Here is a 15,981-nt window from a genome sequence, read left to right as displayed (position 1 = left end):
CCCCGTCTAACACAGGCTGTATACACAGACTGGGCCACAGTAACGCATGGCAGGGGATGGCTAGTAATGGAATAACGGCAAAAGGGAGAGGACCTCTGTGTTTGGCACCAACCATGGTGTTTCCATCCCTTGATGTTGGGATGGACACTCATAGAAGTGAAGAAGACCACGGCAGCAAGCAGTGCTACTTGGGCAATACCATGCTGCAATGTGCCTTGGTGCCACACAAAGGGCTTGGGAAAGGGGCCGGCAGTGGTCGGCCCACGGTGCAGTAGTAGTAGTAGTTCTGGCCCAGGTTACCTGTCCAAATGTATCTCCTGCTATGAACCATCACGAAGCTTAAGATCATCAAGAGAGGGCCTGCTCTTGATCCAACCACTCTCGCAAACGTGGTTGGTGGGGACGAGGGACAGGGCCTTCTCGTCTGTGGAACTCTCTCCCTAAGGATATCAGGTTGGCCACCTCCCTCCTGTCCTTTAGAAGACAACTGAAGACCTGGCTTTGGGGCCACGCGTTCGATTAGAGGCCAGCAGTAAGGAAATGTGGATTTTGCAACATGGATTCTTCCGGCTCGGCTTGGTTTTACTGGCACATTAATCTATTAATTTATTGCTAAATTTTACTGTAGAAGCCAAGCACTTTAGAACCATTTAGAACCACAGATTGCACATGCCTATTAACTAGGTATTTTTGATTACAATAGTGTGAGTCAAGCACTGAACGAGTTAGTATGCTGTGTCAAGGTTGGTCATCCAGTGCTCTACTATGGCTGCCATAGACGTGGGCGAAAGGTCAGGAGAGAATGCCTTTGGAAAACACACAGCAATCCAATGGTTCCGGCCATGAAAGCCTTTGACAACACATATTGTTATTGGGTTGTTGTAGGTTTTTCGGGCTATATGGCCATGTTCTAGAAGCATTCTCTCTTGATGTTTTGCCTGCATCTATGGCAAGCATCCTCAGAGGTGATTTAAAATGATTTTATTGTGTATTGTAATTTTTATGGTATTTATGCTGTTAGCATTCTCTGATGCTCATGAGAGGCTGCACTGAGTCCCCCTTGTGGGGAGAAGGGCGGGATATAAATATATGAAATAAATAAATATTAGTACCTTCAAGTCCTTCCTCTCCAACAGGATCAGCTCCGCACCCTGAATGTCGTGGCGCACAAAGGTCTCCTTGTATTCCCCCAAGTCGAGCGCATCCAGCCAAGCCGCCACTTCCTCGGGGCCCCAGTTTTCCACTGGCAAGAAAGGAAGAAGCAGAGAGAGTCTGTTAAGCCGAAGTAGAGCCATGCAAGAGGCAGAGAGGCAATCAAAACAGTGGGGCCCTTTCCTTTCCACAGGTGGGGGGCCACCACCGAGAGGGCCCCGTCCCTTGTTCCCGCCAAGTGTGTTTGCACCAAAGGCGGGGCCGAGAGCAGGGACTCCCCAGAAGATCTTAAATTTCAAGAAGAGATGTAGAAGGAGATACATTCGGACACGTACGCTGGACCAGAGCCGTATAGAGCTATATAGGTCAAAACCAGCACTTTGAATTGTGCTCAGAATTGGGCTGACAGCCAATGGAGCTGACATAACAGAGGGGTGGTATGCTCTCTATATGACGTGAAGGCCCCTAGCCAGGATTTTGATTCGGGGGGGGGGGGGGGGTGCTGAGTTTGATTGGCGGGGCTCAGGATCTACCCTAGCAAACCTTTTGTATCATTATCCCATTACCCCCATGCATAAGGGATATATTGAGCATGGTGATCTGATCATGATATGAATAAACATAACAGTTTAAATAATGTACCAGTAAGGCCTTCTTGGGGACCACCCTGAGAATTTTTTTGGGGGGGTGAAGCCCCCCCCCCCCCCCGGCTACGGCTTGGGCTCCAGTGAGTAATCTAGCTGCTGCCTGTTAGACTAGTTAGAGTTTCAAGCAGTCTTCAAACGCAGCCCCATGAAGAGCACATTGCAGTAATCTATTTGGGATGTAGCCAGATCAGGCTTCCCAAGGTACGGGCGCAGCTGGCGCACAAGTTTTAATTGTGCAAAAGCTCTCCCGGCCACCGCCGAAACCTGGGGTTTCAGGCTCAGGATCACCCTGTTCGGCCTTATGACTAACCAGTAGGACCTCTATCTTGTCTGGATTCAACTTCAATTTGTTAGCTCTCATCCAGTCCGACACAGCCGCTAAGCACCGATTAAGGGTCTGGACAGCCTCCTTGGTAACAGGTGGGAAGGAGTTACCTGGAGTGACTCCGCTGGAGCGGTGCTTCTGTAGCTTCTCCTTCTTGGGCTTTGCCAAGTTGATTCGCAGCTTCAGGCTGCCCTTGTTGGAGGCGCCAGGGGCTTCCTGGCTGATGCCCTGCGGAGACCAAGGGGCAAAGTGTGGGAAATGAGAGGAGGCCAGGGCTATTCGCTCCCTTCTGCAGACCCCACAAACCACCCAAAGTTTGGGAAGGATTTCCTTTTGGATTTTCAGCCCCGCAGACAGGGGAGCCAAGGGGCAACCTTATGTTTGCAGGCCAAGAAAGAGAGGGTGCTGTATAGAATCATAAAGTTGGAAGAGACTTCGTGAGCCATCCAGTCCAACCCCCTGCCAAGAGGCAGGAAAATTGCATTCAAAGCACCCCCAACAGATGGCCAACCAGCCTCTGTTTAAAAGCCTCCACCACACTCCAGGGCAGAGAGTTCCACTGCTGAACAGCTCTTACAGTCAGAAAGTTCTTCCTAATGTTCAGATGGACTCTCCTTTCTTGTAGTTTGAAGCCATTGTTCCACATCCTAGTCTCCAAGGAAGCAGAAAACAAGCTTGCTCCCTCCTCCCTGTGATTTCCTCTCACATATTTATACATGGCCATCATGTCTCCTCTCAGCCTTCTTTTCTTCAGGCTTAAACGTGCCTAGCTCTTTAAGCCGCTCCTCATATTTATTGATTATTTATTGATTTAGGGATTTTATATCCCGTCCTTTCTCAACCTCTGCAGAGGGACTCAGGCCGGCTGACAAAGTGGCACCCCATGGTGCCCACATCATAAATATATAATTCACAGCAATGTAATAATAACAACTATATAAAACAGTATAAACAGTATAAAACTGAATAAACAATATAATTTATTTATTATTTATTTACATAATTTCTACCCCGCCCTTCTCACCCCCGGAGGGGGACTCAGGGTGGCTTACATGGGCAACAATTCAATGCTATAGTATCAATGAAATAACATAAAATCAATTACATAGAAAATTAAACAATAACATTAATTAAAATCACATACTCATATACTAACATAGTCACCTAATCAAAATCACATATTCGTTGTCATAATCCTGTGGTCCGGTTCAGTGTGTAAAGTGCTGCTATGTCCACTAGCTGAAAGCCTGGCTCCAAAACCACGACTTTAGTTTTTTCCTAAAAGTGAGGAGGGAGCGAATTCCACAAGCAGGGGGCCACCACTGAGAAGGCCCTATCCCCAGTCCCCACCAGACGCGTTTGTGACGCCGGTGGGACTGAGAGCAGGGCCTCCCCAGTAGATCTTAAATTACGAGGTGGAACGTAGAGAGAGATACGTTCGGATAAGTAAGCTGGGCCGAAGCCGTATAGGGTTTTATAAAACAATATAAAAACAGACAACAAATAGTCAGCAGTCACCGATTTAAATAATTATCTAAGGGCAGTCCATCAGTTCTAAATAAGACAATATGTCAGTAGGTCAGCCTATTCTCCAAAAGTCTGATCCCATAGCCAGGATTTTACTTGTTTCTGAAGGTCAAGAGGGATGCAGCAGATTCAATTTCACTTGGGAGGGAGTTCCATAGCTGGGGGGCCACCACGGAAAAGGCCCTGTCCCTTATCCCGCCAGACGAGATTGTGACAATGGAGGGACAATGAGCAGAGTCTTCTCAGATTATCTTAGGGCCTTAGGTGGATCATAGCAGGATATATGTTCAGACAAGTAAACTGGGCCAGAACCGTCATAGGGCTTATGAGGATATTATGGTGCCTTTCCCTTTAGTAAAGCCACCACGAGGTTTCCCCTCTCAGAGGGAGTGTGGAAAGTTTCACTACATTTTTGCCTCTGGCCATTTTGAACCTACAAGAGGGCTAAGAATGCGGCGGAACCTTCCCAACAGCCTCCAGAGAGCGAAAAGACATTAAAGATATTTCTTGGCCCCTGGGGCCAACTTGTGCTGTTTCCCCACTGAAAAGGAAGCATGGTTGGAGATGCAAACCTTGTTCTGCTCTGAAACAGATACAGCTCTCTTGGGGGAGTCTGCAGCCTCTAGCTATTGGCAGATCAGAGGCTGAGAGTGTGCGACTTGTCTAAGGCCACCAGTGGGTTTCTGTGGCAGAGTGTGGATTTGAACCGTGGTCTCCGAAACAGGAGCCCAGAACTCAAGCTCCTGGGTCATGCTGCCTTACATCCATTATTACATTCCCATCTTATTCTCAAAAGTCGACTCTAAGCTCTCCTGAAGACTCATCTTGTTGTGTTTCTAATAATAATAATAATAATAATAATAATAATAATAATAATACATCACACTGTCTCAGACACTTGGAAAGTGTTCGATGTGTGATCCAATACAACAGCCAGTAGAGTGATCTTGTCTCCTGTGGACTCATCTTGTTGTGTTTATAATAATAATAATAATAATAATAATAATAATAATAATAATAATACATCACACCGTCCCAGACACTTGGAAAGTGTCTGACATGTGATCCAATACAACAGCCAGCAGAGTGAGCTTGTCTCCTGTGGACTCATCTTGTTGTGTTTCTAATAATAATAATAATAATAATAATAATAATAATAATAATAATATCACACCGTCCTAGACACTTGGAAAATGTCCGACGTGTGATCCAATACAACAGCCAGTAGAGTGATCTTGTCTGCTGTGGACTCATCTTGTTGTCTTTATAATAATAATAATAATAATAATAATAATAATAATAATAATAATAATAATACATCACACCGTCCCAGACACTTGGAAAGTGTCTGACGTGTGATCCAATACAACAGCCAGCAGAGTGAGCTTGTCTGCTGTGGACTCATCTTGTTGTGTTTATAATAATAATAATAATAATAATAATAATAATAATAATAATAATACATCACACCGTCCCAGACACTTGGAAAGTGTCCGACGTGTGATCCAATACAACAGCCAGCAGAGTGATCTTGTCTGCTGTGGACTCATCTTGTTGTGTTTATAATAATAATAATAATAATAATAATAATAATACATCACACCGTCCCAGACACTTGGAAAGTGTCTGACGTGTGATCCAATACAACAGCCAGCAGAGTGATCTTGTCTGCTGTCGACTCATCTTGTTGTGTTTCAAATAATAATAATAATAATAATAATAATAATAATAATAATATCACACCGTCCTAGACACTTGGAAAGTGTCCGACGTGTGATCCAATACAACAGCCAGCAGAGTGATCTTGTCTGCTGTGGACTCATCTTGTTGTGTTTATAATAATAATAATAATAATAATAATAATAATAATAATAATAATACATCACACCGTCCCAGACACTTGAAAAGTGTCTGACGTGTGATCCAATACAACAGCCAGCAAAGTGATCTTGTCTGCTGTGGACTCATCTTGTTGTGTTTCTAATAATAATAATAATAATAATAATAATAATAATAATAATAATAATACATCACACCGTCCCAGACACTTGGAAAGTGTCTGACGTGTGATCCAATACAACAGCCAGCAGAGTGAGCTTGTCTGCTGTGGACTCATCTTGTTGTGTTTATAATAATAATAATAATAATAATAATAATAATAATAATAATAATAATACATCACACCGTCCCAGACACTTGAAAAGTGTCTGACGTGTGATCCAATACAACAGCCAGCAAAGTGATCTTGTCTGCTGTGGACTCATCTTGTTGTGTTTCTAATAATAATAATAATAATAATAATAATAATAATAATAATAATACATCACACCGTCCCAGACACTTGGAAAGTGTCTGACGTGTGATCCAATACAACAGCCAGCAGAGTGAGCTTGTCTGCTGTGGACTCATCTTGTTGTGTTTATAATAATAATAATAATAATAATAATAATAATAATAATAATAATAATAATACATCACACCGTCCCAGACACTTGGAAAGTGTCCGACGTGTGATCCAATACAACAGCCAGCAGAGTGATCTTGTCTGCTGTGGACTCATCTTGTTGTGTTTCAAATAATAATAATAATAATAATAATAATAATAATAATAATAATAATAATAATACATCACACCGTCCCAGACACTTGAAAAGTGTCTGACGTGTGATCCAATACAACAGCCAGCAAAGTGATCTTGTCTGCTGTGGACTCATCTTGTTATGTTTCAAGTAATAATAATAATAATTATCATCATCATCATCATCTCCTCCCTTCTGCCTTGGTTGAGCAGTTGGACTCTTGTAATCTTGTAATCCACATCTTGTAATCTTTTCCTTTGGGTCCTTGTCATGGAGCCACAAAGACAGCTGTTCTCCCTGGACCCACCGGCATCCCAATCTCTTCAAACCCACCTCTTCGGTGGAGCTGATGATGGGGGCCATCCAGTGTATTTCAGAGAGCCTTCGCAGCTCTTGGCTGACGGCGCTCAGGGCATGGCGCAGGCCTTCCTCTTGCTGAGGGGAGTCCAGCTGCTGTGAAGAAAGAGACCAAGGAGGGTTTCAAACCCCTTTGTGCCTTCCCTTAAAACCTGGGCCTTTGGAAGAGAAGTTGGGGAGCCACTTCTGCCCCATAGCACTTCTCCCCATTGGCATGCCCACTGTGAATGCATGGCCAATCTGTGCCTTGGAGGGAAGCATTTCAGAAGCCTCCCAAACCACAATGAGGACTGGCTTTGAAGTTTCCTTCGGCGCCTGGCATCCCACACTCACCAGTTTCCCTTCCAGAAAAGCCCGGGTTTCGGTGTATAGGGCTTTGACGCTGGCAGACAGCTCCACGGCGGAGCTCCGGCTCAGGAACAGAAGAGGCTGGGAAGGAACACAAGAAGAGAGAAAGGGCCTCATTAGCAGGGAAGGGGCAAAGCGGATGCAAGGTGCAGCCAAGAGGATGGGGGCCAGCAGTGGAGGGGGCGGGCACTAGATATCCCAGAGCTGCCCATCACAGGATGCAACTATAGCAATGGAAGTGGGATCAAAGTGCGAGCATTGTGCCCCACTTTAAACTCCAAAGCACCCGAGATTCACCCCTGACTCAAATAATAATAATAACAATAATAATAATACTACCTCAGTCCCACCACTGCTGTTCTTGTTGGGCAGAGTTTCACTCAATGCCAAGGAGCTGGCGTTCACGGCATGCGCCAGCTCCTGCTCAATGGCGCGGTGGGTCTTGGCAGCCTCACGGATCCTGCGGAAGCCCAAAAGGGAAGCATTCAAATGGCAATAAAAGAGATCCCACTTAAACATTAGCAAGAACTTCCTGCCAGTAAGGGCTCTTCAATAGCAGAATCCTCTGCTGCCTGGGAGCCTGGCGGAGTCTCTTTCTCTGAAGAGGCTGGATCAGATTGTGGGAGGGATCAGATTGTGTGTTTCTGTATAGCAAAAGGGTTGGACTGGATGACCTTAAGGGTCTCTTCTAACTGTATGATTCTGTGGTCATCCAAAGCCCATCCTCACTCTTCCTCTGCACCCAAAACAGGCTCATGGGGAGAACAACATGATGATGATTATCTATATATATATAAATGCTCTGTGCATAATGAGTACCTTAAAAACAAAAGAACCACTGAACGAAATCACACCAAATTTGGCAACAAAACATCTTACAACACAAGGAGTGACCATCACTCAAAAATTATGATTTTCTCATTTGAGAGATGTAGTTGCTGGGATGTATAGTTCACCTACAATCGAAGAGCATTCTGAACCCCACCAACGATGGAATTGAACCAAACTTGGCACACAGAACTCCCTTGACCAACAGAAAACACTGGAAGGGTTTGGTGGGCATTGACCTTGAGTTTGGGAATTGTAGTTCACCTACATCCAGAGAGCACTGTGGACTCAAACAACGACGGATCTGGACCAAACTTGGCACAAGCACTCAATATGCCCAAGTATGAACACAGATGGAGTTTGGGGGAAATAGACCTTGATATTTGGGAGTTGTAGTCACTGGGATTCACAGTTCACCTACAATCAAAGAGATTTCTGAACCCCACGAATGACAGAATCGGGGTAAACTTCCCACACAGAACCCCCATGACCAACAAAAAATACTTAAGGCCATCCAGTCCAACTCCCTTCACCAGGGCAAGAAAACGTAATCAAAGCCCTCCTGACAAAGAGCCATCCAGCCATAGTTAGATATAGATAGATAGATATGATTCACACACAGAGAGATATAGTATCATAGATTTGAAAGGGACCCTTTAAGAAGGACAATGATATCTTGCATGTTCCAGGGTGGGCAAACCAGACACTCTCCACATCAACACTAACAAAGAAACAAGAAGTACTGTTTACCCACAAGCAGAAAGGAATTACATATATTAGAAACCAATACTTTCTCATTACTTTATTTTCCAGATCAACAGACTGGGCCACAGCAACGCGTGGCAAGGGACAGCTAGTTATTATTATTATTATGAATTTGGCCCTCAAAGGTTCCAGTCCAACTTTCAAGTCCCACTCAGTGGTTACACCAAGCAGTCCCTTTCTTCTTGCCCTGCATATGAGGGAACGGAAGGCCAGTAGGAGACCAACCTGACCTGCAAAGTTGCAGCGTTTGGAGGTACCTGTCAATGAGTGTCTCCGTGTCTTGGGCCAGCTGCTGGATCTGTACCTGCTCCTCATCCGTCAGGTACTCCATGGACTGCTGGGAGCTGAGCCGGTGCCGGGAGGAGGAACGGTAGCCCTCGCCCTTCTGCTTGTGCTCCCACGATTTGAGGGTGCTCTCAAAGGCCTGCAAGGGGCAAGGAGGGAGGGAGGCATTCAAGGGGGTGGCCATGGCCCAACCCCTCTCTCTCTAGCATTCCCTCTCTGATATGCTCTGGCCCTTGAAGATGCATTCTAGGTAAGACACACCACCACCCCGTTTGACGGGGAGAAATCTGGTGTTGTTCAACCACATCCTGTTCAAGTCCACAGTCCTCAGTGAGGAAAGAGATTATTTATTTATTTATTTATTTATTTGCGACATTTATATGCAAGGACTCAGAGCGGCTTATAAGGTATATATACATACAATATATTATATTATTAGCATAGTACAATATCAGTATTATATATTACTATATTGTACTATACCATTATATTGTAATATTATTAGTAATATTATATGTAATATAAATATATAATTATAATATCATATTATTAGTAGTGTTATATTGTATTACTTTATAATATTATAAATATTATATGTATATACAATATATTATATTATATTATATTATATTATATTATATTATTAGCATAGCTCAGGAGACAAGGTGGAACTGTCCCCTGGACCCCTCTCTCTTCACTCTGGCCCAGAGGAAAATTGCTCTTGACATAAAAAAAGTATTATATATTATTATATTGTACTATACCATTACATTGTAATATTATTAGTAATATTACATGTAATATAAATATATAATTATAATATCATATTATTAGTAGCATTATTATATTGTATTACATTATGATATTATAAATATTATATGTATATATATTATATTATATTATATTATATTATATTATATTATATTATTAGCATAGCCCAGGAGACAAGATGGAACTGTCCCCTGGCCCCCCCTCTCTTCACTCTGGCCCAGAGCAAATATAAATATATAATTATAATATCATATTATTATTAGTATTATATTGTATATATCTGTATTATATCTATATATAAAAAAATGCTCTGTGCATAATGAGTACCCTAAAAACAAAAGAACCAATGAACGAAATCACACCAAATTTGGCAGCAAAACGTCTCACAACACAAGGAGTGACCATCACTCAAAAAATTATGATTTTTGTCATTTGGGAGTTGTAGTTGCTGGGATGTATAGTTCATCTACAATCAAAGAGCATTCTGAACCCCATCAACGATGGAATTGAACCAAACTTCGCACACAGTTCTCCCATGACCTACAGAAAATACTGGAAGGGTTTGGTGGGCAGTGTTCTTTGGTTTTGGAGTTGTAGTTCACCTACATCCAGAGAGCACTGTGGACTCAAACAATGATGGATCTGGACCAAACTCTACACGAATACTCAATATATCCAAATGTGAACACCAGTGGAGTTTGGGGAAAACAGGCCTTGAGATTTGGAAGTTGTCGTTGTTAGGATTTATAGTTCACTTACAATCAAAGAGCATTCTGAACCTCACCAATGATAGAATTGGGTGAAACTTCCCACACAGAACCCCCTTGACCAACAGAAAACATTGTGTTTTCTGATAGCCTTTGGTGAACCCTCTGATGCCCCCTCGTGACCCCCCCCCCAGGAGTCCTGACCCCCAGGTTGAGAAACGCTGCCTTAGAAGAAATTATATGACATCTCTATATAGATTTAGTCAGCTAATCTAGACCCCCATCTTTTCTATCTAGAAATGAAGTTCCTTATGGTTTGATACACTTTTAAGGTAAATCTGCAGATCATGTTTCTTGAAGCTCAAGAATCCTTTCCAGCCATACTATGGCTTCCCGTTGTGTAACTGGACCGACTGCACCCCGTCCCCATTTTGGACTGTGCCACCTCCTCACCCTGTCTCTGGTCAGCATCTGGGCCCGGTTCTTGTGCTGGATCTTGATCATTCCTGGGGGCTGGATCCACGCTTCCCCGTCAACTTGGACTGGGACCCCCTCGTCGCCCCGAATTGTGATCTTCACCATCCGGCACTGAAAAGGGGGGAAGCGGAAACAAGAAGACATGGGTGTGAGAGAGAGACTGAGGAGCTGCCCACCAACGGGATACTGAAGGTTGAGAGGAGACATGATGAGGGCCATGTATAAATATGTAAGGGGAATTCATAGGGAGGATGGAGCAGGCTTGTTTTCTGCTGCCCTGGTACTCTTGGACGTCACAGCTGCATTTGACACCGTGGACCATGACTTGCTGATTCATCGATTGGCTATGTCTAGTGTACGAGGTTTAGCCCTGAAATGGTTCAACTCGTTCCTCCGGGACCGGAGACAGAGGGTGAGGTGGTTAGGCCAAAGCTCTGAGCGCTCCTGCCTTTGCTGTGGAGTTCCCCAGGGTGCTATCCTCTCACCCCTGTTACTTAACATCTATGTCCAGCCAGTTGCTGGACTGGTGCGGAGCTTTGGCATAGAGTGCTACCAGTATGCAGATGATACCCAGCTACTCTTGCGTCTCGAACCTGGGACAACCGCGATGCCTGAGAACTTTAGGCTGTGTTTGGAAGCAGTGATGAGTTGGCTGCGAGCGAGCAGACTAAAAGTGAATCCTGCAAAAACTGAGATACTCTGGCCCGGCCAGCCACCAGAATTAATCCAGTCTCTGCCTGATTTCGATGGGGAAGCTCTGGTTCTGTCTGTTAAAAGCCTTGGGGTTGTGTTGGACTCATCACTGACGATGGAGGCCCAGATCACTGCCATAAGTAAGCGGGCCTTTTTTCATCTTCGCCAGGCAAGGAAATTGGCATCCTACCTTTCGGTAGAAGCATTGGCAACAGTAATCCATGCGACAGTCACCACGAGGTTGGACTATTGTAACACCTTATATTCCAAAGTCAACTACCCAGAAGATTCGGATGGTCCAAAATGCAGCGGCCAGGCTGCTAGCGGGATCAACTATAAGATCCCATATTACACCGATTCTGCAACAACTGCATTGGCTACCAGTAGAACATCGGATCTCTTACAAGATACTGATCCTGACATTTAGAGCTCCAAATGGCCAAGGACCTTTATATCTTAGGGACCGCCTCATTCCTTTTCTCCATCAGTGGTCACCTTGATCCACCCAGGAAAACCTATACATACTGGGCCCAAGGGAGGTACACCTGGAAGCTACAAGGTGTAGAGCTTTTTCGACCTATGCTCCAATTCTGTGGAACTCTTTGCCTCCATACATTAGAGCAATGTCTGAGTTGTGACCTTTTGTAAAGGCACTCAAGACTTGGCTGTTTGGTTGTGCATTTAAGTAATCAGATCTAATTTGCCAAATAGTCACTGTTGAATGTTTTTATATTGTGTAAATGCTATTTTAGATTGTAAGTCATTCGGAGCACCTTGGTGGAGAGCGACTAATTAAGAAATAAAGTGAAGTGAAGTGAAGTGAAGTGAAGAGACTAGGACATGGAATAGTGGCTTCAAACGACAGGAAAGGACGGAGATTCCAGCTAAACATTAGGAAGAACTTCCTAACTGTGAGAGCTGTTCAGCAGTGGAACTTTCTGCCCCAGAATGTAGTGGAGACTCCTTCTTTGGAGGCCTTTAAACAGAGACTGGATGGCCATCTGTCAGGAGTGCTTTGAATGCCATTTTCCTGCTTTTTAACAAGCAGTTGGACTGAATGGCCCATGAGGTCTCTTCCAACTCTATGATTCTATGATTCAAAGGGAACCACTGACCAGTTCACAGATCACCAGACTGGGCCACAGCAACATGTGCCAGGGGACAGCTAGTTTGCATAATAAACAACTAGCATAGGAGACTTGTAGAATACTGGCTACCAGTATTGAAAAACACTGCAATCAAGACAGTGACTAATGAACACCACGCAGACACAGAAGGTCTCCAGGCAGTAAACAATTCAAAGGGAACAAAGGCCTGGCTACTTCGAGGCAGATGCGTTCACTATTGCCTATGCCATCTTCTCAGTTACTCACATGCTAGTGGGTGGATATCACTCAACACGAGCAAATCAAGCTTGCACCCTTTATACTTGGTTAACAGACAATGGTTCTTTCTCCCACCCAAGACATTCCACAGGTATATATACTCCACTTGCTTACTACCATTAGATCAGTGGTTCTCAACCTTCCTAATGCTGCAACCCCTGAATACAGTTCCTCATGTTATGGTGACCCCCAACCATAATATTATTTTTGTTGCTACTTCACAACTATAATTTTGCTACTGTTATAAATCATAATATAAATATCTGATATGCAGGATGTATTTTCATTCACTGGACCAAATTTGGCACAAATACGTGAATACTGGTGGGGTTGGCAGGGGATTGATGTCATTTGGGAGTTGTAGTTGGTGGGATTTATAGTTTACCTACAATCAAAGAGCATTGATGTTGTCATTCGGGAGTTGTAGTTGGTGGGATTTATAGTTTACCTACAATCAAAGAGCATGGAATTGAACCAATCTTGCCACACAGAACTCCCTTGACCAACAGAAAATACTGGAAGGGTTTGGTGGGCATTGACCTTGAGGTTTGGAGTTGTAGTTCACCTACATCCAGAGAGCACTATGGACTCACACAATGATCGATCTGGACCAAACTTGCCATGAATACTCAACATGCCCAATGTGAATGAACACTGGTGGAGTTTGGGGAAAATAGACCTTGGCATTTGAGAGTTTTAGTTGCTGGGATTTATAGTTTACCTACAATAAAAGATCATTCTGATCCCCACCAATGATAGAATTGGGACAAATTTCCCACATGGAACCCCTATAATCAACAGAAAATACTATGTTTTTGGATGGCCTTTTGCGACCCCTCTGAAACCTCCTCGTGACCCCCCAGGGGTCCTGACCCCCAGGTTGAGAACCACTGCATTAGATCCTCTGAAGATGCCATCCACAGATGCAGGCAAAACATCAGGAGAAAATAGGTTGTTGTAGGTTTTTTCGGGCTATATGGCCATGGTCTAGAGGCATTCTCTCCTGACATTTCACCTGCATCTATGGCAAGCATCCTCAGAGGTAGTGAGGTCTGTTGAAAGTAGGAAAACGGGTTTATACATCTGTGGAATTACCAGTGTGGGACAAAGGACTCTTGTCTGCTGGAGCTAGGTGTGAATGTTTCAACTGACCACCTTGATTAGCATATAATGGCCTGACAGTGCCTGGAGCAAACATTTGTTGAGAGGTGATTAGATCAGGAGAAAATGCAGCTAGAACATGGCCATATAGACCAGAAACCACACAAATCTCAGGAAGGCTGAATTGTTTACATGCAAGAAGGAAGCCAATGAATCCTGTGCCTTGAAAGCATGGCAAAGGTGTTTGGGTCATACCTGGGCAATGCGGTGATGCTGCAAGTTAATGACCCGCGAGACGGCCATCTGGATGCTGCCGAAGACGGCCACCACCTCCAGCTTCTTGTCGTCGAACGAGGGGGCCCCAAAGTTCTGGAAAGGAAGAGGTACAGACATAAACACAGCTCAAAGACGGGAATGGCAAGGGCTTCCCTATGTGCATTCTCCCTCTAGACCAGAGCTTGCCAAACATTTCATATTGGTCTGTAGCTTAGTAGCCCTCAGTGTGTGAGAGGGGCCTCAGTGTGTTAGTAGGCCTCAGTATGAGAAGGCCTCAGTGTTAGTTCACCTCAGAGGGAGAAAGGCCTCAGTCTGAGAGAGCCCTCAGCGTGAATCATAGAATCAAAGAGTTGGAAGAGACCTCATGGGCCATCCAGTCCAACCCCCTGCCAAGAAGCAGGAATATTGCATTCAAATCACCCCTGACAGATGGCCATCCAGCCTCTGTTTAAAAGTTTCCAAAGAAGGAGCCTCCACCACACTCTGGGGCAGAGAGTTCCACTGCTGAACGGCTTTCACAGTCAGGAAGTTCTTCCTCATGTTCAGATGGAATCTCCTTTCTTGTAGTTTGAAGCCATTGTTTCGCATCCTAGTCTCCAGGGAAGCAGAAAACAAGCTTGCTCCCTCCTCCCTGTGGCTTCCTCTCACTTTATACACGGCTATCATATCTCCTCTCAGCCTTCTCTTCTTCAGGCTAAACATGCCCAGCTCCTTAAGCCGCTCCTCATAGGGCTTGTTCTCCAGACCCTTGATCATTTTAGTCACCCTCCTCTGGACACATTCCAGCTTGTCAATATCTCTCTTGAATTGTGGTGCCCAGAATTGGACACAATATTCCAGGTGTGGTCTAACCAAAGCAGAATAGAGGGGTAGTGAGGTAGGCCTCAGTGGGAGAAAGGCCTCAGTGTGAGGTAGGCTCAGTGTTAGTAGGCCTCAGTTTGAGAAGGCCTGGTGTGGGAAGCTTCGGTGAGAAGAAGCCCCAGGTTGAAGTCCATTGTGTGTGAAGCTTCAGTTTGTGTAAAGCTACTGTATGAAGCTCCTGTATAACTTCGGTGTGAGAAAAGGCTTTGTGGGAGTGAAGCTGTTTATCTGCATGAGAAAGAAGCCCAGCGTGGAAGCAAAGAAGGAAATATAAAGAACTTGATTTGTGTTATGGAAATCTTGTTCTTGTAAATAGTGCAACCAAATTATTTTGCTACAAAGAAAAGCCTCCTATGGAAGAGATAACATTGGACTGTGTGTTTTTGTTCTTTTTTTCACTTTGGGCTGCTGGTGTTGTGTTACGCTGCTGCTGATAAGTTACTCTGCTGCAGATTTATGAGGAGGGTCTTTTGTTAAGAAGCCCACTCACCCGGAAAAGAGGGACAGAGACATCTATAGGTTGTAATAATAGAGTTAAGTATGGCACAATATATCTCATGGAAATCTTTCATGTGTGTCTTTAAAGATATATGATTTACTGCTAATTTAACAGTGACACAGAGATTTCTAGTTACGTTTGCATGACAAACCGAAACAATGCAGCTGGCATGATTATGTGTCATGACAGTTTGTAAAGCTCTGCTCCAGGCTAAGCTGAAAAGCATCTGCTGTGGAAATCATGGGAAACTGAACCACACCATTCTCAACACTACCAATCCTCTTCTGAGGTTGGAAGCAAAGCTGAATCCTGAGCTCAGAGCCTCATGGACTGATTCCCAGGGAGATCTTGGAAGGGGCAGGAATCTCTGGAGGGCTGAAGGAAAGAAGGGAGGGAGG

At 44.2% G+C, this 15,981-nt stretch overlaps 1 protein-coding gene across 1 annotated transcript in view; it reads right to left on the bottom strand.

Moving 5' to 3' along the window:
• DGKK (diacylglycerol kinase kappa) overlaps positions 1-15,981 on the bottom strand; it is an 83,702-nt gene that overhangs the window by 3,943 nt on the left and 63,778 nt on the right. The window contains exons 21-28 of the mRNA XM_067471595.1: positions 14,203-14,316; positions 10,745-10,879; positions 8,786-8,952; positions 7,275-7,395; positions 6,921-7,016; positions 6,564-6,683; positions 2,235-2,352; positions 1,113-1,243 (exon numbers count right to left, since the gene is read on the bottom strand). Of these exons, the coding sequence (XP_067327696.1) occupies positions 1,113-1,243; positions 2,235-2,352; positions 6,564-6,683; positions 6,921-7,016; positions 7,275-7,395; positions 8,786-8,952; positions 10,745-10,879; positions 14,203-14,316 (1,002 nt within the window). The remainder of the gene's footprint in view (positions 1-1,112; positions 1,244-2,234; positions 2,353-6,563; positions 6,684-6,920; positions 7,017-7,274; positions 7,396-8,785; positions 8,953-10,744; positions 10,880-14,202; positions 14,317-15,981) is intronic.

The sequence above is a fragment of the Anolis sagrei genome, chromosome 10 (assembly GCF_037176765.1).
Source record: "Anolis sagrei isolate rAnoSag1 chromosome 10, rAnoSag1.mat, whole genome shotgun sequence".
In the NCBI taxonomy this organism is placed as follows: Eukaryota; Metazoa; Chordata; class Lepidosauria; order Squamata; family Dactyloidae; genus Anolis; species Anolis sagrei.
Note: the sequence above shows the minus strand (reverse complement) of the source record. Positions and strands in the feature narration are given on the sequence as shown.